This window comes from Oxyura jamaicensis, chromosome 28, assembly GCF_011077185.1.
Source record: "Oxyura jamaicensis isolate SHBP4307 breed ruddy duck chromosome 28, BPBGC_Ojam_1.0, whole genome shotgun sequence".
Lineage (NCBI taxonomy): Eukaryota > Metazoa > Chordata > Aves > Anseriformes > Anatidae > Oxyura > Oxyura jamaicensis.
In genome coordinates this window covers 3,998,359-4,019,971 of record NC_048920.1, presented here as the reverse complement: position 1 = coordinate 4,019,971, position 21,613 = coordinate 3,998,359, and the positions used below count along the sequence as shown (strand labels likewise).

Genomic DNA, 21,613 nt, shown 5'->3' with positions numbered 1-21,613 from the left:
AGCCGGCGGGGCCGGGGGAGGAGGCGGGCGCGGGGCCGCAGTGCCCGGGGCCGGCCCGCCTGGCCCGCCTGCCGCTGGCGCGGGTGAAGGCGCTGGTGAAGGCGGACCCGGACGTCACCCTGGCCAGCCAGGAGGCCGTCTTCGTCCTGGCGCGGGCCACGGTGAGGCGCGGCGGCGGCGCGGGCCCCTCGGCGGGGAGCCTCGGCTGGGAGGCGGCGCGGCCCGGCCCGCCGGAGCTCCCCTTGGGCCTGAGGTTGTCGGTGGAGCAGCAGTTCGCTCTCCTAGCCTGCTTTTTGCTTCTCCGAGACAGTTCTGAGCCTGTACGGGGTCGGTGTCCAGTTGGCTTTGGCTGCAGGTTGAGGCGTTGTGGTGTGCAGATGGGAGTAATGTGTGGCAGGGTTTTTTTCTATCACCTTTGTAAGGTGTCTCCCTTTACACAGGTTGACGGTAGGATAGCTTGGGCATCACGCTCCCTTCCAGTAACTCTTAGGGCTGCTGCTGGGTATACGCCTCCAACAGCTGAGGCATTCTCGGCATGGCATGCAAGGACTGTGTCCCAGAAGGTGCCCTGAGAGCAGCTGACACATATCTGGCCTCAGACATGTTCAGAGGAGACAGAGGTTGGACTAGGTGATCTCAGAGGTCTCTTCCAACCTAGATGATTCTGTGATTCTGTCTCTGCCCTGCACAGCCTTCTTTCCTCTGTTAGTTCTCATGCACATCACTACCCAACAATTTAATTTGTTGATTTCAGAGCTATTTATTGGGAAGGGGATGTTTTAGGATGGCAGTTTTGGTTTCTTCTAAAATCTGTAGGACGTTTCATTTTCCTTGTTGCACAGATGTTCTTTCTTCCCTCTCACGTTCTCCTTGTGAAACTCTCATGTTTTTGCTTTGCAGGAGTTGTTTGTTGAAACCATAGCCAAAGATGCTTATGTGTACGCTCAGCAAGGAAAAAGAAAAACTCTGCAGAGAAAAGATCTGGGTATGAGGCCACGTTTAGTACTGTCATTAGCAAAGGGTTGGTAAGAGGGAGGATTTTTCTACCTGTCCTGGTGTGATGAAACAGTTGTAGGAACAACTTATTTCTCCAAAGATGAAAGAGAAATCTACCAAATATTACATGCTGGTAATTTCACATATCACCTCCAAAACAAAAACCTCTTTGAAATTGGTCACTGTACTGTGATGCAAATTCAAATGCTGCTATTTGAAGTAAACGCAAATATGGAGTCAGCTTTATCTATGTTAATTGTTTTCACTTTGCTTTGCAGATAATGCTATTGAAGCTATTGATGAATTTGCTTTTCTGGAAGGTGAGTTTCTGCTTGGTTTCAGTTGGTTTCAATATTTTCTGTAGTCCCCTTCTTGAGAGAGAAAGAACTGAATAATTCGCAGAGCCCCTCTGGGGCCCATCTTTAATAGTTAATACTGTAACTCATCTATGTCCCTCTCCCCCCTCAGAGAGGTGAAACACAAATCAAGTTGTCCTGGAGATACGTACAATACTTTTTAGTTAAATTTGGTCTTACTTCTGTGTGATTCATTGATTAAACTAAGTTACTGCATATTCCATTGGCAGTTTCTAAACAAGTTTTAGTTGTTTATATAACTGCATTTCTGTTTCCTTTCTGATTTCTGAGACTGTTTTTTTGTTTTCATTTTTAGGTACTTTGGACTGAGCTGGCTGGAGATGGAGCTCTCTGGAGGAACAGACTGCAGAGGTGGATGTGGGGTGGAAAACAGGACACTGAGAGTTCGAAAGTAGTTCCTAGAATTGAGACACTGAAATGGCAACCATAATATTTTGTAAAAAGTTTAAGTTGTTGTAAGTTCTTTATTTAAAATATGTATTTTTTCATAAATATTTTGTACGTCACTTAACCGTGCCCTGTTGCTGCAATGCAGACTGCTCTCCAGCTTTGGTCATGGCACACAGCAGCTGCTCAGAGTAACCGTCTCTACCTCTCCAGGTACTCTGCAGCACCACGAAGCTGTGAATGGAGAGTGGATTAGCTTAGATGCCAAGGCATGGTGATTTTTCTAATGGAAATGTATTTTTCTTTGTATATGTTTGTTTCTTGGCCAACATTAAATTTTTTGTTCTTGTTGAATAGCTGTCCTGATTCCTCCTCTGTGCTGCTGTGATGAAGGTCTTGTTGCTATAGCACTAGTGTAGTTTGGAAAGGATGCCTTCTTATGGTGTTCTGCTTTTGTTCATCATTTCCTCAATGCATCTGTTACAGTTCAGCCCAGCTCTCCTCCAGGAACCGTGCATGAGCTCCAGGGAAACGTTTTGTTCATGGAAGCTTCCATAAACTGTGATCCCTGCACCTGCAAGTGATCTGAGTCAAAAAAAATATATAAAAAAAATCAAATTTTGAATGCATGAATGACATCTGCCATGTTATGCTGCCACTGCTGTTCTCCTTTGCTCTCATTCCTGAGTCTGGCAAAAAAATTACCTCGGGAATTGGATCTAGTCCCTGCCAATTGGACTTGGCAAGTAGGTGCAGAGATCCCAACCTCTGTAATAGAGAACCACATGCAGCAAGTGTTCAGGGTGCATCACTGCCTTTAAGCCGTGTGTCTGTGAGTCTCTTGCAGCGTGCGAGCACTGTTGGTGCTTCTCATGTTTCCAGGACTCAGGAGACTGTTTCTTTCCTTTGTGTTTAACAAGTTAGAAAGAAGATGCTCCAGGGGTCAGTCACACTGAAGGGAGGCAAAAATAGCCATGGATCTCTCCTTGTGGTCACGGGAAACACACTGTCCTTGCTACTGAGACCTAGTGTGTTGCTGTCTGTTATCAAAGACCAGTTTTGGTCTCAATTTTGGTGTTGCAGAGTGGCAAAGGTGGGTTATCTCTAGATAAAAAGCCCATTGAATGCGATGAATGAGGATGAAGGATACACATCCTTTTCAAATGAGAGGACTTAAAAGTGAGTTACCACAAACTTAATTAGTTTGAAAGCAGTAGTAAGAACAAAGACCCCCAAGGGAGCTTCCCTAGGCTGTGGGCAAGCCCAGTTGCTCTCAAGAAACACTTTGAAGTTTGCTTGAAGCCCGATCCCGGTAGGTTTTGTGGGAGAGATGCCATCACTGTCCGGGCTGCCTGTATGTTTGTTCAGATGACAATCTGGCAATGTTTGCCAGCAATATGCAAACCCATTTGTCCCCAAGCTGTTCACCTTCTTGCCTGCTGAGGGAGGGCTGGTATAAGTATCTGGGACGCTGAGCCCTTCTTGTGTTTCCTAAAGTGCAGTATGCAGGACCTGCTAGCTGTAGTGTTCTTGGCGGGACTTTTACATGGTCCCATCTTTGCCAGTAAGTTCGTTTTTCCTTCTCATTTTCTTCGGTGCGGATTTGGGCTCTTGTGTAGGAGAGAAAAGGGCTTGTACTGGTGTGTGGTGCGAGGCCACATGCGGGCTTTGTGATGTTTCTGTGTGGGCATGGTGTGTGTTTTCTGCTGTGCTTCACTGTCTGAACACCATCAGGGATTGTCTCCACTCAACAGGATTTGCCTCTGAGGAAGCTGCTGTGCATAAGTGTTTGGGGAGTTTAGAGCCCAGGAGCTGCTTTGTGCTGTCTTTCAGGTGAAATTGTTCCTCTGGTCCTAGCTCACATTGCAGTAACACAGAAGTAGAAGAGAGCAGGGAATGGGTATACGAAGGTAAAACTGCTAAACACGGCCTTTTTTTTTTTTGAGTAATTAATCAGATAGGGTATTTAGTCCAACTAGCCAGGTCTTAGAGGTCAGATGGGTCATGTCCACTTACAATTACTCCAAATCTCTTCCTTACACTGAAGCCATTTGGTTCAAGGCAGCAGGTGGCTGGAGCTGTGTGCTTCCTCCTGGCTTAGGCAGGCGAGTTATGACTGGGGCGATGCTGAGCTTGGTGGTTTGTGATTACAGGTGCCGGAGCCATCAGCAGAGAGGGCGAGCAAGGGAACCTGTTTGAAGAGAGGGGCTGCTGCCAGAGGCAAAGCCATTTCCTCCACGTGGGGCGTGGTGAGTTCCCCCTTCACCCACAGGACACATGCACCCTTCAAGCATCCCCACTCAAGTCCCACCTGTCTTCCCTGGGGTGTTTCTTTCTGGTGAAATTATCCTAGTGACTTTTCCCTCGGGGGGGTTAAGGGCAGAAATTTTCAGGGGACTCCACGCCCAGATAACCCAACACCAATGGAGAATAGGAACTGGAGAGTAGCCTGGCCACTAGGTCCGTTAATCTGCACGAAACAGGTTTCACATTCCGTACAAACGTACTGCAACATGACTGAGGTCTGTGTGAGGAAGTATGGTTGAATTCTGTGTTTGAAACACTTGGGTACTGTGTAAGTTCAGGACTACTGCAGACTTTCGGTTCTCAGGTTTAATATTGGCAGGGGAATCAGCGAGGCAATCGGGTGTCCTGGCTTTAATGTGCAGAGAAAGTAGGAAAGAGGACCATTAGCTCACCAGAGAAAAGCCTGTGGCCTTCAAGCGTAGCTGTTAGTCTCAGTTCCCCTTGCAGCCCCTAAGGCTACATAAAATATGCTTCAGTCAATATTAGTACAGATGTGTGAAAATGGATTTAAACTGCATGTCCAAAAGTCTGAGGTTTCTTTAATCAGATTTGGGTATTTTTTTTTCAATGTGTAAGAGCAGTAGTCATACAAATTTAACCTTTAGTATTTGCAAAACATCTGAGGTTGTTATGTGAACAGTAGAAATTATAAAAGGATCAAATAGTAAGGAATAATCCTTTTGTCACTCTCATTTCACAGATGTCTCTGGCAGCCCCGTAAGCGTGGATGTTGGGAAGTGCAGGTCTACCTGCCCATCCCAGCCCATCAGCTCCCACCACCCTGGCCTCCTGGGGCTCTCCAGACACACTTCCATGCTTGATTTTCTTAGAAGCAAGAAGGTGAGAAATGTGTGTTTGTGACCCCAGTGGCGGGAGCGGTTGGTTCTGCCTGAAGGTCACACACTGGCGCCCGGGGCTCTGATTTCGTACTTGTTTTAAAATACCTGGCACACGCTCTAAGTTACTGTCTTCTGCATTGCAGTAAACTATTTACTGAGCCTCTTGTCCTCCTCAGCCACCAAGCAGTGGAATATGCAGGGCAGACAAACAGCAACTCTGTGAGCTACCCTATGGCAGAGAGCTGCACAAGAGCTGGTGGCTGTTCAGAGCGGTCAGAGGCCCTTTGCTGCCTGGATGAGCAAAATTGGCCTTTGAGATTCTTAGGCCACTGCCTTATCTTGTGCCACGTGTCTAGAAGGGACTAGAAGGAGCATCCGCAACCACAGGCTGCAGTGCTTTCTTTATCCCAGGAGAGCTGAAGTTGCTTAATGTCCCATCTCCATCCTGTCTGGCACCAGGACAGCTAACCCTGGAGAGGGAATGGGAACAAGATCAGCACGCACTGCACCTGCCGGTACTGTGCGTGTTCACCTTGGGGTCTGTAACTGTGAGCATTTTTGTCACTGCTTGTCACCACTGTGACTCTGCTGCTGCAGCACCTTCCAGCCCAGCAGGTCCACCTTTGCTCCCCTGAGCTGCCATCACGCTGATCCTCCACCTCAGGAGCCTGGAGTGAAAGTGGGACTGCTTCAGCCATTGCCGTTCAGCTGATTGTAGCAGAGCTTGGGGGAAGAAACAGCTTTGCTCTAAACATCATTGCAAAGGGCAGCACCACAGCAACACCGTGCTGCCATGCTGGGATAAAGGGGTAAAAGCTGAGTCAGTTCCAGGTCAGGGGAGGTTTTTATCAGGGAGCTGGTGCGAGCTGCTCTTAAAAGTGAATCTGCCCCTTACTCCATTCTGTGCAGCTACAGGTCGGGCACCCCGAGGTTCCAGGAGCACCGCGTTCCTGCCTGGCAGGGTCCCGCTGCGAGCCAGCCCGCATCCACATGGAGCGGCTCCTGCTCCTGGAAGGCCATCGGGAGGTGGAGGTGGTCGACGGCTGTCACTGCAGCGCGTGGCCCGAGGAGTGTCTCCGTCTCCCAGCTCTGAAAACGTTCTTCCCAGACTCTCCCTGGGAGGTCACGGTTGACGTGGGGAGATGCTCTGAGCCGACCCACAGTGCAGGTATGGGGATGGTGGAGGGCCCCTCTTCCATCAGGAAAACAGGGGTGAGCCCTGCTGTGTGGTCAGCACCCTTTTCTGCAGTGTCAGAGCTTAGAGCAAGGTCCATCAGCACCCAAGTCTGCCACGCAGAGCCTCCAATTTACAAGGAGGGGACTGTATTTTGAGGTTGGTTTTTCCTTTCCATTCTGTTGCTGTGCCCTTACGGCACAGGTCCACAAGTGCAGTGAGGATTCCTTCCCCTGTGCATGGTGTGAGGATGGGAGTACAATTACTTTATGGTCCAAGGAAGTGCGCTCTAATGATGGACTGTAGACTTGAAGGGACCTTGGGAGTCTCTGCTCCAAAGAAAGCTTCAAAAGCTTGCTTCAAAGCAAGAAAAATAGTGTGATGATTAAAAACTGTAAAACAGAACACTTAGAAACGGAGTTTCCTTTTTGACATTCTGAAATGCGCTTTCATCTTGGCACCAGTGAACGACACTCATGTTTCAAAAATCAGTTGGAAATGGAAATTCCAAACTAAATCATTCCAAACAAGTCAGAACCTTCCACTGGGGCAAAGCTGAGTCAGTGCATTTTGAACTAGTGGCTGTCTTGCAAGTTCACACATAAAAGAGCGTCACGTCACTGGAGATGAAGCGATCCTTTTTATCAGGATGAAAAGTCCTATTGAAATGCTTTTCCACAACTCCTTGATAAAAATCAGTTCTCTTTGATTTTTTTGAAGTTGTTTTATTGGCATTTGGGCATGTAAAACCATCCAATTAAAACCTTCCAGGCAGCTCTTGTGGCAGGGCTGCACAGCAGCCACTAGGGAGGGATAGAGATTGATGCGAGTGCTAATGTCAGCCAAGAAGGCAGCCAAGGGGCCTGATCTGGAGGCGCTGGGGAAGCCAGGTGGGTGGCCAAGAAGCCAAAATCCAGAAGAGCTCTGCTCCTGGATGAAAACAATAATTATTCTTCCGTCCTTTGTCATCCTTCCTAAAGGAGGGATCTGTGAAGAGGGGCACTGTGGCCCAACAGCCTTGTGTAATCTGGCAACAAGACAGCACGGGGATCATTAGGCAGCGTGAAGTGCTTTTTTCCAGGGGTGGGAGAATGAGCGCAGACATTTACTTCCTAAATGTGTGACTGGAAGGTGCTGGACAGCGGCAGTTGTCCCCAGGGTTGCTAATGGTGGTGGCTCATTCAGTGATAATGGCCCAGGACTGGGAAATGTGGACTCGCCCTCAGCTTTGCCTCTGCCCCAGGGCAGGTCTCGGCACTTTCCTTCTCGATTTCCCCCTGTAAAGACAGGCTGAGGTTTTCAGCGTTGTGTTACAGACTGGCAGCAACAGAGGAGGGGGGTCCTGGAGAAGGGTGTTACAATCTCACCCCAAAACGCTGGTTCCCAGAAATCAGTTGTGATCTTGTGTTCCCTTCAAAGCGTCCCAGAGACTTGCGGTCAGAAACTGCTGCTCGCTCCCCCAAAAACACAGTTGCATCCTGGACGAAGAAATGTCCTCCAGCAGCTGATGGAGAAGTAGCTGGGAGGGGGTAGGAAACTCTTACAGCCATTTTAGAGTGAGGAACCAGATGCACACCCTGTAGAGCCTGCACCCACAGGGTACAGGGCAAGACAACTGCTTAGAGACAAGAGCCCAAGAATGACCCCTATGTCAGGTCAGCCATCCTTCACTGCCTGTGGCTCGTGAAACGGAAATTTTAATTCTAATTTACTTGGCGAGGGAGAGAAAAGCTGGGATGTTCAGCAAATAAACTCTTTTTACTCAGAAGATACATTCAAACTGAGCTCCATGGGACAGTCTGTGCCCGTGTCCTTTAAGCCGGACGTTTGTTGTGTTCTGGAGGAGCCTCTCCCTCCTGTCAAGCTGCAGAGCCCATGCTGCAGGGACAGAGGGACAGGGATGCTGCGTCCCGACCCACGGGGGAAACAGCAGTGAAGACGCAGGCTTGCAGCCTGCCTGCCCAAACCCCTCTCTGCCTGCTTTATGCAACATCAGTGCTGTGGGCATCCTTAAAAATCACCCTAGGCATATCAAACGGAAACTTAATGGGCATTTTCCATTGAATTAAGGCTTGAATACGGAAAGAAAAGGCGAAGCAGGACTCAGCCTGCTGAGGGGGGGGGAGTTTGGCCCCTTCCCCTCCTGTGGCCAAGCAGGACGAGGGCAGCTGCAAATATTTTGGGGGCAAGCTGAGTATTTTTGTTTCAGGGAGCTGGGAAGCAACTGGGGGAGGTCTGAAAGTCTCTGGGGGATGTGGGCACCTGGGGGCTACGAACCAGCCATCAGCCTCACAGCAAAACCCCATCCTGGGCCATGCAAGGAAGAAGGCGGCGGGATGCAGGGATCGCTCCAGGGCAAGGCATGAGGGAGGCGGAGGTGGCAGCAGGCTTGCACGGAGCAGGGAGTTACTGAAGCAATCCAGGTGGTTCGTGGAGTGGCTTTGAGTGCTGGCTGGGTGGGCGTCCGTGAGCACGTTTGTCGTGGAGGTGGGCAACAGCAGGAGATGAGCTGATGTGCTGTTGTGTATTTCCTGAGGAAGAGGAGGAATTTGCAGCGCAGGTGTCTGCAAGAGAGACGGTGGCACTGGGCTGGCCAGGGGCTGGTCAGGGACTTGTGCTGGGCACAGCAGCCTGGCCAAATCCAGAGGAAGCTGAATGAGGAAATGTCAAATAATGCTCCCCAGCTCGCTGGCATGAGAAGATGTCTCTGGAAAAAGCTCTGCCATGAATATTTTATGTTCAAAGTCCTTTCTCAAAGATAAAATGTGATAGCTCGTGCTGGCTCCCCGGGGATGTGGCTTTCGCAGGATTCACAATTTCTACCCAGAATGAACTGTCTTTGCCTTGTGCTCTGAAATAGGGAGGAACAAAATCTATAGCTGAAGCCCCGAGCTGGTGAAAGAATGAGACCCAAAATCTTAGCTGGGGCCCCTCACATGGAAAACCAGCACTTCCCATGCTAGGTGCTGGGTGCCAGAACCACGCAGCAGACACATGGCAACGATGCTACAGTTGTGGTGGCCTCAGGCACAGCCCCAGATTAAATTTCTTTCTTGTTTCCTTGCAAGTAGCCTTTTCTGCATGCCCACAAAGTTCAGCACTGCTCTGGTCAAAAATCCAAGAGGTGGGGAGGTGGTTCAGATGCTGGAGAGCTGCGAAATGAAGGAGAAATGCTATCGTGTTTCCCAAGTGGAATATTATTATGAAATTGTGCACAGCTCCACAGGACGCAGGGAGAAAAGGCTCAAGGTTGGTCCCTGCAGCTTGGTCTCCCCTGCCATGGGCTCAGCTCTGCTGCTCTGTGGGGTTTAAATAACCCCAGGCTGCCCTGCCGTGGGCAGCTTCTCCCAGGAGCACAACCTGGCCACGAGCTGTAGCGGTAAAAATCTCACACTTCCTTTATCCTGTGCCACTATTTCATTTATACATTGGTGACATAAAGTAACAAACAGCTTTTTTGGGGGGCGTGAGGATTTCTTTAAAAACGAATTAAGGGAAAAGTGAGTTATTTATGTGAAAAAGGGTCTAATTGTTAAGTATGTGTTAAGCTCGGTTCAACAGACTCGACTTCAGCATAGCTTTTGTGCGTTGGTAACTACTATGCAATAATAATAATGTGCCCCCAAAATACTTCTCCCTGTGAGCTTTGCCTCCCTGCTGCCCTTTTGCACAGGGGTGTGTATTCAGCTTGGGGGTGGAGGGCGGGCACAGGGATGCATGACCAGTCCCCTGGAGTGTCCCCTGCGAGGTGCGGTGGGGGATTGTCATGCCTTTGTTTTGCAAATCTTTGCAGGAAATTGATGTGGGAAGGTGCTTGGGCAGCTGCTCCTCGGGGGATCCCTGCTTGCTTAGGTAAGCACAGCTGCCGGGGTCTGGCCCCTGCACACGTCCAGGGGCAGGTTCGAGCTGCCTCTGTTCCCACTGCCCTCCAGCAACGCCCAAAGGGTCCCAGGGCAGGGCCTCGGGGTAGCACCGGAGCAGATTTGGGGTAGCACCTGCAGCTCACCTGTGTGTGATCATATAGGGACAAAGCTGAAACAGAGCAGTGTTTGCAGTGATGCTGCAGCAGCTCTGTTGCCTTGAGGAATAAAGAATACCCTGCTGATGACAATGCTGTATTCAGCCATCAGGCAGCTGGTTGTAGAGCTTGTGGTCCCCCAGAATAGCAGAGAAGGATGGGGAGAAGATCCTGACAAGGGCCTTCTCTGGCCTGGAATGTGCCATTGCCCTTCCCTGCCTGTGATTCCTGCAGGGTGGAGGAAGGAGGAGGAGGAGAAGGAGAGGATGGGGAGGCCCAGGCAGTTGTTTCAGGCCAGAAGGGCAGCACTTAGTGTTGCTTTCAGAGACAAAATGTGTCAAATGCATAGGGAAACCCACAAAGAAAAAAATCCTTGCTTTGCACGGGCAGAGAGGGAGGAGGCAGCCTGCTAGGTTACGCCAGAAGGAACAGAGGCAGAGCCTCCCTGGTCTGGGCATCTCCCCTTTTCCAGGTGATGGAAGGCAGGAACCTGGGGCCTGAGGGGCGGGCAGGGAATGTACTTGGTTTGTCTCTAACTGCAGGGAGTCACAAGGTGGAGAGAAATGTCTGGTCTGGGCAGAAGTTGCCTCTAGCCGCTGTGCCCCTCACCGCTATGACGTACACATGTTCAGGAGCCACCGAGACCGCATTCGCACCGTCGTGGCCATCCAGCAGTGCAAGTGCAGGGGGTAGCTGGGCTGGGGACCCGCAGGTGGGGTTCCTGCAGGACCCCTGCCAGACTGTCTGTAGTATATGTAAATGAGAGAAGGCTATTTTATCAATGAAAGCTATTTTAAACAGTGTTTGCATAAATGAACCCTCCACAAAATGTTTTGCAGCTTGTAAAATAAACATCATGGGCAATTTGCAGCTCCTTGGGGCTCCGTTGTGCAGCTCCCCAGCCCCTCGGTCTGCCCAAACATCCCGGGACGATGCGGTGTGCGGAGGGATGGATGTGGCTGTCTGGCACTGGGACCACACAGGGCCGGCTGCTCCCATCCGCAAAATGTGGAGCAGGAGCCGGGTGGGAGAGGGAATCGGGAAGGTGGGCCTGTTGGGATGCAGGTGTCCCCTTGGCAGGAAGCCCCGCCGCGGCAGCTAGCGAGCAGGGAAGGGAAAGGAAAGGATCCACAGGATGTGAATAGTTTCCTTTGCTGATTAACGCAAGCCTGTCGTTGCCTCCCCGTGTATTCTGGATAATTAACAGCCCTTTCACCATCAAAATGTGGGGTTAGGATAAATTACAGTTGCCAGCCGGCCAAGCAGTCTTTGGTTCATCTCCTGATGGCATTGGTCTGGAAGTGCTTCAGCCCTGCCAGCTGGTGGACAGACACAGACGGACAGGTCCAGCTCTGCTCCTGCACCTTCCACTCTGCACCAAGCTGCTCACAGAACAAGTACCTGTGGGCCTCCTTCGCGGGGATTTCCTGTGGGATTCGTGGGTCACTATAAAACCTAACAGGCTTTTCTGATCCTGCTCCTTTTTGTCTGGCTGGATGGTATCGTATAATGCTAATTTTTCTGTTAAGTCATGTGGCATTAAAACAAACAGCAAATGTAAAGCATCCAAGTGTACTGTGTCAACACGGTCACCTTTACCAACCTGGTTTCCCTCTGGTTAGGGAACACAAGCAAGGAATTGGCTTTTATCCCATCATCCTGAACCTGTGGGGTTCTCATGGTATTTCAATAATATTGGGCACTCAGGAATTATCAGCAAATGCCTTTTAATCCTCGGGAAGGCAATTGGAGATAAACACACACACACAATATGTGTATACACACACACACACACACACACACAAAGCCTAATTTCAGTTTGGATCCTGCAGCTGAGTTACTGCTGAGCACAGGCCCCACGCTGCTGCAGGAAGCCGCTGCCCCCAGGCCAGGTGGTTCCCTGCTGGCAGCCGCTTTGCAGCATCCTCCCTGCTCATAGAACCAGCGGGCAGCGGCGGGGGCACGAGCAGGCTGGGCTGCACAGTGTCCTGCAAACTGGGGGACCCCACCCCGCACGTTTAGCAGGGATGAGGGATAGGGACACCTGCGTGACACCGAGCCCCCCTGCCATACAGGGCAGCGGGAGCAGCTTGGGGACAGGAGGGGACACGTGCAACAGCCCTGGCTGCTCCTCTCCCTCTTTGCTTCCCCACACAAAGGTTCTCCTGTTTGTCCCATTAGTGGCATCATTAAAAGCCAGTTAGTCTCCTACGGAGAGCAAACGCAGCTTGGCCAGCCCTGCTGAGGGGCTGTGCAGCCGGGCCCTGTCTCCCTGGAGCTGCGGTACAGCGCTCCCCTCCTGCTTGTGTACTGGAGCTAATTGGTGTAGGGTGCCCAGGAGCCCAGCTTTGCACCTTGTTAGCATGGCAATTAGCTCTCTTTGCCTTCCTGATTGCTCATGTGCATATTTGACTCCAATCCATCTTTGCAGCGAGTTATAAATGCGGTGCTGGGGAGGCAGGGGGGGAGTCGAGCTGGGGCTGGGACAGCAGAGCCATGCTGGGGACCGTCCTGCTGCTGCTGGTGCTGGCACGGCCGGCGTGCCCGAGCCCGGCCAGCGCAGCAAGCCGGCGAGCTGAGGCGCTCAAGAGGCTGCTGGAAGTCTTTGGCATCGAAGACCCTCCGCCCCCCCCAGCTCACTTCAAGCAGCCGCCCCAGTACATGGTGGATCTGTTCAACACCGTGGCCAACGCTGACGGTGTTACCAAGAACCCCGACATCCTGGAGGGCAACACGGTCCGCAGCTTCTTGGATAAAAGTAAGGGGGGAGGCCCCTGGGTGCTGGGGAGAGGGGGCTGCGGGAGGGGGCTGAGTGCTGTTCCCCCACCCTCCCATCTGGCTCCGCTTCCCAACCTGTTCCTCCCTGTATCCCCGTAGCTCATGGCGAGAAGATGCGGTTCCTTTTCATCCTCTCCAGCGTGGCCAAGAACGAAAAGATCTTGACAGCGGAGCTGCATCTCTTCCGCCTCTGGCCAAAAGCCACCGACGGGCCCAAACGGCACCACTTCTGCCAGGTGAGGAGGGGGACGGGGACAGGATGGGGAGAGGGATGTGGGGACACTCCCAGCCTGTGCTCAGGGATGCCACAGGTGCTTTCTCTCCATCTCCCTCCTTTTTCCCCAGTACCCATGCCAAGGGTGCTTCCCCTTCAGACCTACGGGTGCTCATTGCCCTCTGCCTCCTTCCCCAGGTCAGCATCTACCAAATTCTGGACAAGACTGAACCGGACTCCCCCCAGGGGCAGAAGCTGCTGGCGTCCAGGCTCCTCTCACTGCAGGGCTCTGGCTGGGAGGTCTTTGCCATCACACAGGCTGTGAGTACTTTTACGCTGAGTTGGGTGGCACAGAGGAAAAAAAAAAAACACAAGTGTTTTGCATGCTGCAGCTTCTTCAACCCATTTCAGTCCCATCTGGGCTTGCAATGCAAGTTGCTGCCCACCCTCTTTCCAGCCACGCCAAGGCATGTGGCCTGTGGGGAGGGATGAGCTCTGGGTGGATGGATGCCCTGTCCTGGTATCGCACTGCAGCTCTGCAGTTGTGGTTTGAGGCTGGTGTTCCCCTGCTGCCTTCCCTGTGCCACAGCCCGGGAGCAGCACAGCCCCTTCCCGCGGCTGCAGCTGCGCTGGTGGTGGGGCACTGGGTGTCCTGGTGTGGGGCAGGGGGCACCTGTCCCCTGCTGTGGGGACACTGGAGCAACACCTGCCCCATCCCACAGCAGTGACACTGCTTTTGCTTCTCCAGGTTCGCGACTGGACCGAAGATGAGAGTAGCAATCGGGGCTTGCTGGTGACAGTCCATGGCCTGGGCGGGAGCCCGCTCGACTCCCCTGCGATACAGTTTGCGTCCAGCAGGGACCACCACGAGAGCAAGAAGCCCATGCTGGTCCTGTTCACCGATGACGGGCGCCGGGGAGCATCCCTGCCCACGGCTGACTTCCCGGGTAGGTCCTGCACACCCCAGCGCAGCTCGGTGCTGTGATACCTCACCTGCAGGGTGCTTGGACTGCGCCTGTTCTCCTCGGGTTAGCCTGAACACGGGTACAGGCTTACAGATGCAAATTTGGGGTTTGCTCGCAGTAATCAGCTCCATCGTGGTGGCAGTGTGACCGAAGGGCAGCTGCGGACAGCGGGCACAGAGGGGTGGCCAGGGCTGCTGCTCTGCTTCCTCCTTCATTTCAGGCTCATGCGATCATGCTAACGGAATCATTTTCTTGTTTTGGGTAGATTTACAGCCTCGGGATCCTGTTCTTCCTGCCAAGATGACAGTGCCCAAGCTGAACGGGCCGCGCAGCACACGCTCCCTGGACCGGCTCCAGCCCTGCCAGAGGCACCCCTTGTCCGTGGACTTCGAGGAGATCGGCTGGTCCGGGTGGATCATCTCGCCGCGGGGCTACAACGCCTACCACTGCAAAGGCTCCTGCCCCTTCCCGCTGGGCGAGAACATGCGGCCAACCAACCACGCCACCGTGCAGTCCATCATCAACGCCCTCAAGCTGAGTGAGGGTGTCAGCAGCCCCTGCTGCGTGCCGGACAAACTCCACTCCATCAACCTCCTCTACTTCGACGACGATGAGAACGTGGTCCTCAAGCAGTACGACGACATGGTGGCTGGGAGCTGTGGCTGCCACTGAGGCAGGAGGAGCAAATGGGGGCTGCTGCTGCTCCCTCTGGGAGCACCGGGAGGCCATGTGGAGATTTCCTCGTGCAGAGGAATTGCTCTGTGAGGGTCCGTCCCGCAAAAACCCACAGCGGTACCAAAGAGCCCGGGCAGAGCAGAGCAAGGAGGTGCCTGGCTCTGCCCAGGAAGGCTCAGGGCTGAACTGAATAGACCCGAATGAGCCCAGAGACCTGGCAGCCCCGGGGGAACGGCTCTGTTTCAGGGTGCCCCACGCAGGGTGTGCAGGTTTCCTTGCCTGCAAAGGCTTCCTGCAGGCTGTACTATATGTAAATAGCAAGAGCTCTAATATATGACAGAAACTGCCTGTACAGTGTCCTGTAAATGTCTGTACATTGCTGCATTTTGTACAATGAATTCAGAGGAGCTATTAAACGTGCTGTTCTCAGCGGGGTTTCTTCTGTGACCACTGCTTGGGACAATGCTGGCCGAGGGACAGCAAACACCCTGTGGGGCAGCAGGGACAGAGAAATGACGCTTCAGCTGCAGTTCAGCCTCTGGGGCAGTTTTGGTTGCTGATTTCTGTTCCTTGGACGTGTTTCCCAGCCCAAGTCCCACCCCAGCTGGCAGCACCCATGGCTGGTGGCCTTTCCCTGCTCCCAGCACCCATGGCTGGTGGCCACCTGCTCCCAGCACCTGCCTGGGGCCCCTCTCCCCATCCCTCTTGGGAAAGGGGGGGAATCCTCCCCGTGAGCCCATCAGGACGTGGTCACACGCCCAAAACCAGCTTGCAGCCAGGCTCACCTCCTCCCACCCATGGGCAGGAGAGGGGGGTCGTGAGCCCCCAGGGAGATGTCCACTCCTTGCCCCCTGCCCAGCCCATTGCCCCAGCGGGACAAGGCGAAGTCCTGCTGCCCCGGCCATGCACTCCGAGCAGCACAAGGCAGATTCTGTACGGTCATAAATCTGTGCCGCACTTCAAGGGAACAGCAAAGCACCTCCTCGGATGTACTGGTGTGCTGAGAAGCGGGGGTAATTCAGCTCACTGCTCACCCCTAAGCACGAGCAGTTCACTCACTCAACACAAAGTGGCTGGCCAATGAACCATTCTGGCCTGGTTTATTAAGGGGCTGCTCCCAGGGACGCTCTGGCTGCCAGCTCTGCACCCCAGCGTGGCCAGTGCCTGCGGCTCCCAGCCCAGCAGCACCCTGAGCCCTCTCTGTGCCCCTGCGGGCTGGTGGTCAGTGGTGGCAGCGGGGGTCAGCTCTGCAGCACTCCGACAGCTTCCGCAGAGCTCGCTCCTTGAAGCGGAGCCTCCTGGAGAGCTTGAGGGAGAGGCTGGTCTCGTTCTCGTGGGCCTTCAGCTTGGCATAGTAGTCAGAAAACTTGTTGTAGAGGATGGAGATGGGCATGCCGTTGAGGATGATGCCAAAGGAGATGCAGCCAAACGCCACCATCCTGCCAAGCAGTGTGTCGGGCACGGTGTCGCCATAGCCCACGGTGGAGAGGCTGACCTGGGAGAGGAATAGAAAGGACCAATACTACGTGCCGTGCAGGCTCCACCTGGTAACGTGGGGACCCACCTTGCTCTTCCCCTGTGCAGGATCTGGGAATCACCCTGCGCCACATTTGCAGCCAGCTCAGCTGTTCCTGCTCCAGCAGCCTGCATGGCCATGAGCCCACCCCTGCACCAGCTCCAGCACGAGCTGATGCACCCCTGGACTGATGCACCCTCACGGCGAAGCCAGCTGGGCTCTTCCCCTGCCCTGCTCCTTCACCTCTCCCCGACCCACACAGGGCGCTGTCCCCGCAGCTGGGGACGCTTTGGTGCAGGCTGCCACGGGCTGGGGCAGGAGCTGGTATTTGGGCTTGGGTTTGCTTGGGAAAAGGAGCCTATGAAGCAGGGCTTGGGCTGTGGGAATGAGGGAAGGGCTGCCACCCTACCGGCCCTGCTCTGCTGACAAGTAGGTGCAGCAAGGATCTGGGGGATTCCCTTCCCCCAGGCTCCTTGGGGACAGCTGCAGACCAGGGCAGCGAAACAGCCCCGAGTGGCCATAAACTGGTGCCTGGTTCAGAAACCTGTTGCCTTCTCCTGCACTGGGGCAAATGCAGCCCTGGTCCAGACGGGAGGGAGCCACATGGGAGGGCGTGGGGATGCTTCATGCGAGGCAGCAGAGCAGGGTGCCCTGGCCGGGCAAGCAGCAGGGTGGGGGGCTGCACCCTGGGACCCTCACCCTGCTGTCAGTGACACTTGCTGAGGTTCTGAGCCCAGCCCCACGGGCTGCAGCCCACAAGCCAGGTGGGCCCCATGACCCTGAGGAAGGTGCTGGATGAGGCCCCAGCTGCAGAGACCAGAGGCAAGCTTCCCTGCTCCCTCCTCCCCTTGCTGTGCATCTCTTCAAAAGCAGCAGGACATCACTGAGCTGAACTTTCTCAGCAGCCAGACTGTCTGTTGGAGCTTCCTGCCCCCAGGGAGCAGCGGCCCCTGCCCTTCCTGGCTGGAACCTGCCCAGTCCCACAGGGACGAAGCTTCCCGGATGCTCCTTTCAGGGGAAATGCAGGCACTGCCCAGGGACACAGCCCAGGGAGCTGCATTTGGGTGAGGGGAGCAGAGCCATGGGCCACATCGAGAGCTGAGGCAGAAGGGTTTGGAGTTTGCACGGAGAGATGCAGACCAGGGTTGGGAGCAGCCATTCAGGAACATCCCAGCATTAAAAAACCCAGATGGGCTGATTTTGTTAAGAGGCACTTCCTCCGGGAGGAAAGACTTTGAAGCAGGCTGCCTATGGTGGCCAAGGGGAGTTATAATAGCAGAAGCGATCGGTGGGATCGTTTCCTCTGTATAGCAAAATCTCCTCACAACCCCTGGCTCTCCAGTGCTTTAGCTGCTCCTCACCCCTGAATTAATCCCAGTTTATTTTAGTGCTCGGCTCAGCAGAGCTGCTGGCTCTGCAGGCGGCAAACAAAGGCTCCTGTACCCAGCGGCGGCACACTCCGGTCTGCGTCCCCTCTCTGGACACAGGCTGAGGATGTGCCACCACGTTCCCCATGTTCCCCGGGTTCTCACATGCAGCCCTGGGTCCCCCTCCTCAGCGCCACCAGCCCTGACCCTGCGCGTCCCCTTGTGTCCTGTGAGCTGCTTTGCTGCACAAGCTGCGGGGACGAGTGGTTCTCCCTGCGCCCACAGAGCACGAACCGCAGCCACCCAGATGCTTGGGTCCCGGCTGCCACTGCAGAGAAAGCCCAGACTGAGCCATGTCCCCCTCGTCACTAATGCAGGCTACATTAGTGCAGGCTCTGTCCCCACAACCCGCCCTAGCGCTGACTTTTGAGCCTCTGAGACTAGTCCAAATCTCTGATTTCTTTCCTCAAAGCATGCAGGGCTCTGTCTTGCCCAGCACTACAAAGCAGTTGTGAAACCGGGGCCCTTTCCTGCATCCTGGCCAGCAGTGGTGCCGAATCCCTGGAGCACCGAGGCAGCCCCTTCCCGCAGAGCGACACCGCGCACCTCTGCGGAGGAGAGGCGCTCACACCTTACCGCTGCCCACCACCACGTGTAGGGGATACTGGTGAAGTTGGTGCCTGGGACATCGTGTTCCACCGAGTGCATGAGAGCGGAGAAGGTGAAGACCCCCATGGCGATGAAGAGGAGGAGGCAGCAAACCTGCTGGTAGCACTGGCGCATGGTGAAGCCGAAAGCCCGGAGGCCGGTGGAGTGGCGTGCCAGCTTGAGGATGCGGAAGATCCTCATGAGCTTGATGAGCTTGAGGACTTTGCCCAGCTTGCTCACATTCTCCATCTGGTGCAGCTCCTCATGGTAAAGGGTGTCTCCTTCGTCCAGATTTTCAAAGAGGATCTGGATGTAGAATGGCAGAATGGCCACCAGGTCTACAGCATTGAGCGCTGCCCGCAAAAACTTCTGGAAGCTGGAGGAGGATATGAGCCGCATGAGGTACTCGGAAGTGAAGAAGATGGCACAAATCATCTCCAGCAGCTCCATCCACTTCTTCCCTGTCTTGTGTTTCATCTCCTCCACTGTGCTCAGTGTCATGCCCACAATGGAGATGAGCACAAAGAAGCTTGACATGACAGCAATGATCTTGGCTGGGACAGAAGAGTACGGGTTCTCAATGAGGTTCCAGATCATCTTCCGAAACTGCCCCAAACATTTGCCCTCAAACTGCTCTGCTGTCTCCAGAGGCTCCAGTTCTGCCTCCAGCTCCTTCTGTATTTTCAGGTTCTCGCTGAGTTCATCTTGCTTTTCCTCAAACAGGATCCGGCAGCAGCGCTGGGAGTATTTCAGATGGATTCCCCAGTACTCGATTTCCTCCACAAAGTTACTGGGACACATCTCATCCATTATCCACAGGACCCCGCTGCGGTAGAAGTGGAAGATGTAGTGGAAAATGGAAGGATCTCTGTCAAAGAAGTACTCATTCTTCTGCACTGAGTAGTCGTCACAGAGCTGCAGCTTCTTCGTAGGGTCTGTGTAGATGGCCAGCTTCCCAAGCCTGGTGACGGGATACCGGGCTGCCACTTTGCACGCTACGTAGAACAACGTGCCGCCCACATTAATGTTGAGGAAGCACTTGTTCCTTTGAATGGGCGTCTCGCTTTTCTCCTGGTTTCTGTCTGTCACGTTCTGCATGGAGCTCCACTGCTTTACCAGGCTGTCCTGTGCAAATGGGATGTGGGCTTCCTCCTCCTCCAGCGTCCGGCAGCAGCCGCGGTGATCCCTGATCTTCAGCCCAGCCGAAAGACTCACACGCCTCCTCTCCAGCTGCCTCATCGTGCCTGCCCCGCCGAAGCAGCGATTCCCGTTACGGGCTGCGGGGCAGCAGCTTCATGGGACCGCTCCCACCAGGCACAAGGGCTTTGAGCTCAGAGGAGCAGGGAGTTGCTGCCCGAGGGGCACTGGCCGGGTCACGGCGCCACGTGGCACCTGCCAGGTTCCCAAAGCCGATTGCTTATCAGATTGCGGTTTGCACCGCAGGGGCTGGAGGCAGCTAAGTGTCCGCTCCTTAAGACAATAATGAGATTGAAGCATTAACCCTTTACATAAGGAACTATTTCCAGCTCTGCACTTTTTCCTTATTCTCCTCGTTAGTTGTTTGCTTGGCACGTTACCCATTTCCGAGTAGTGCATCCACTACAGCGAGTTGAACTGGGAGCATGAGCTCGCCTTGATTCGACCCCGAACGCCTCCCTTGCCAGGGGCGCAACGGTGCAGACGCATGAGATTTGTATCAGCTTCGTATCCCCACAACAGATGCTGCTCCTGGCATCAGCCCTTCATTAAGCACGAGTGTTAATGCAGCTGCCCCTGCCCCGTCAGCTGAAACGGTCGCTGCCTCCCAGCTCATCCCCCAACCCCCCTGTGCAGATTTCCAGAGGTGAAGGCAGCATCCACCATCCACCCCACGTGTCCCCCCGGGGCGGCAAGCTACTCCTGCACTGCTGCCCTGTGCCGCTTGCTCATCGCACCTGCCGTCAGCCCCGTTATTCCATCAGCAGGAGGATGAACACGGAGCGAGACACTGGAAAATCAAGTATGCGGTGAGAGGTCCCCGTAAGCTGTAGGAACTGAAGAGAAGGAGATAATCCTGTGGATTTTAAGGTAAATGGGAGGCAAAGTTGACAGGAGTAGGTCCGTCCTTAGTAGCCTGGCACAGAACTCTATGTCAGCGTGTGACACACGCCGTACCCAGGAGCCGCAGTCGACAGCTCGATGTCCGGGTGTAGACCAGCGATGAGCAGTGTCCCTCGGGGGTCTGCACGGGGCCCGGTGCTGTTTCGTATCTCTGTCGGTGACAGACCAGCGTGTCTGCAGGTGACACCCAGCCGAGCGGTGCAGCTGACCCAGGAGGAAGGGATGCCATTGAGGGACCTGGAGGGGCTGCAGAAGTGGGCCCACAAAGAATATCCTGAGTTGGAAGGGACTCACAGGGAGCATCTAATCCTGCTCCTGCCTTCACACAGGACCACCCAAAAATCAAACCATGTTGCTGAGAGCGTTGTCCAGATGCTTCCTGAACTCCATGAACCTCAAGGGGGCTGAGTGCTGCACCTGGGTCAGGACAATCCCAAACATCAGCAAAACATCATCCCAAACACCACGGCTGACACACGGATGGCAAGCAGCCCCGCGGAGAAGGACTTGAGGGGAATGGTGGATGAAAAACACAACACGAGCCAGCAGCGCGTGCTCGCATCCCAGAAAGCCAACCTTATCCCGGGCTGCATCAAAAGCAGCGTGGGCAGCGGGGCGAGGGAGGGGATTGTCCCCCTCTGCTCTGCTCCTGTGAGACCCCACCAGGAGCCCTGCGCTCAGCTCTGGGGCCCTCAGCACAAGACCTGGACCTGTTGGAGTGAGTCCAGAGGAGGCCCCAGGGATGCTCAGGGGCTGGAGCAGCTCTGCTACGAGGACAGGCTGAGGGAGTTGGGGGTGTTCAGCCTGGAGAAGAGAAGGCTCTGGGGAGAACTTACAGCAGCCTGGCAGTGCCTAAAGGGGCTGCAGGAAAGCTCTTTGTCAGGGGGTAAGTGACAGGACAAGGGGCAAAGGATTATAAACTAAAAGAGGGTAGGATTAGATGAGCTGTTGGGAAGAAATTCTTCCCTGCGGGCAGGGAGGCCCTGGCTGAGGCTGCCCCGAGGAGCTGTGGGTGCCCCATCCCTGGCACTGCCCCCCAACTGGTGGTTGGGGATCACCACGGCTGCTGCCAGACACTGGAGGAGAGGAAGTCCACATCCCATTTGCACAGCACAGCCTGGAAAAGCGGCGGAGCTCCATGCAGGGGCAGAAACCAGGAGAAAAGGGGCTGGGGGCAGCCTGGGCTGGTGGTGGTGGGGTTGTGCCCACGGCAGGGGTGGGACAGGGTGGGCTTTGATGCCCCTTCCAACCC

The 21,613-nt window shown here is 54.3% G+C and overlaps 3 protein-coding genes across 3 annotated transcripts in view; 2 read left to right on the top strand and 1 right to left on the bottom strand.

Moving 5' to 3' along the window:
- The window catches only part of POLE4 (DNA polymerase epsilon 4, accessory subunit), a 2,620-nt gene extending 506 nt beyond the window's left edge, over positions 1 to 2,114 (top strand). The window contains exons 2-5 of the mRNA XM_035348376.1: positions 1 to 161; positions 901 to 985; positions 1,275 to 1,316; positions 1,669 to 2,114. The exon at positions 1 to 161 is cut by the window's left edge and continues 1 nt beyond it. Of these exons, the coding sequence (XP_035204267.1) occupies positions 1 to 161; positions 901 to 985; positions 1,275 to 1,316; positions 1,669 to 1,682 (302 nt within the window). The 3' untranslated portion in view covers positions 1,683 to 2,114. The remainder of the gene's footprint in view (positions 162 to 900; positions 986 to 1,274; positions 1,317 to 1,668) is intronic.
- Positions 2,115 to 9,153: 7,039 nt separating this feature from the next.
- On the top strand, positions 9,154 to 15,162 carry LOC118179211 (bone morphogenetic protein 2-like). The gene is made up of 7 exons (XM_035348371.1): positions 9,154 to 9,329; positions 9,874 to 9,932; positions 12,530 to 12,856; positions 12,976 to 13,112; positions 13,289 to 13,411; positions 13,839 to 14,037; positions 14,321 to 15,162. The coding sequence occupies exons 1-7, from the start codon at positions 9,283 to 9,285 to the stop codon at positions 14,725 to 14,727; spliced, it is 1,299 nt and encodes a 432-aa protein (XP_035204262.1). The 5' UTR covers positions 9,154 to 9,282; the 3' UTR covers positions 14,728 to 15,162.
- Positions 15,163 to 15,952: 790 nt separating this feature from the next.
- Positions 15,953 to 19,510, bottom strand: LOC118179210 (potassium voltage-gated channel subfamily V member 2-like). The gene is made up of 2 exons (XM_035348370.1): positions 18,250 to 19,510; positions 15,953 to 16,225 (listed from the first exon to the last, which is right to left on the bottom strand). The coding sequence occupies exons 1-2, from the start codon at positions 19,498 to 19,500 to the stop codon at positions 15,953 to 15,955; spliced, it is 1,524 nt and encodes a 507-aa protein (XP_035204261.1). The 5' UTR covers positions 19,501 to 19,510.
- Between the last annotated feature and the right edge of the window lie 2,103 nt (positions 19,511 to 21,613).

Coding starts and splice junctions, on each gene's coding strand:
- LOC118179210 (XM_035348370.1), bottom strand. CDS start 19,500: ATGAGGCAGCTGGAGAGGAGGCGTGTGAGTCTTTCGGCTGGGCTGAAG. Junction 16,226..18,249: donor ACACGTGGTGGTGGGCAGCG/GTAAGGTGTGAG, acceptor TTCCTCTCCCAG/GTCAGCCTCTCCACCGTGGG.
- LOC118179211 (XM_035348371.1), top strand. CDS start 9,283: ATGAAATTGTGCACAGCTCCACAGGACGCAGGGAGAAAAGGCTCAAG. Junction 9,933..12,529: donor GGGGATCCCTGCTTGCTTAG/GTAAGCACAGCT, acceptor CCATCTTTGCAG/CGAGTTATAAATGCGGTGCT. Junction 14,038..14,320: donor GCCCACGGCTGACTTCCCGG/GTAGGTCCTGCA, acceptor TGTTTTGGGTAG/ATTTACAGCCTCGGGATCCT.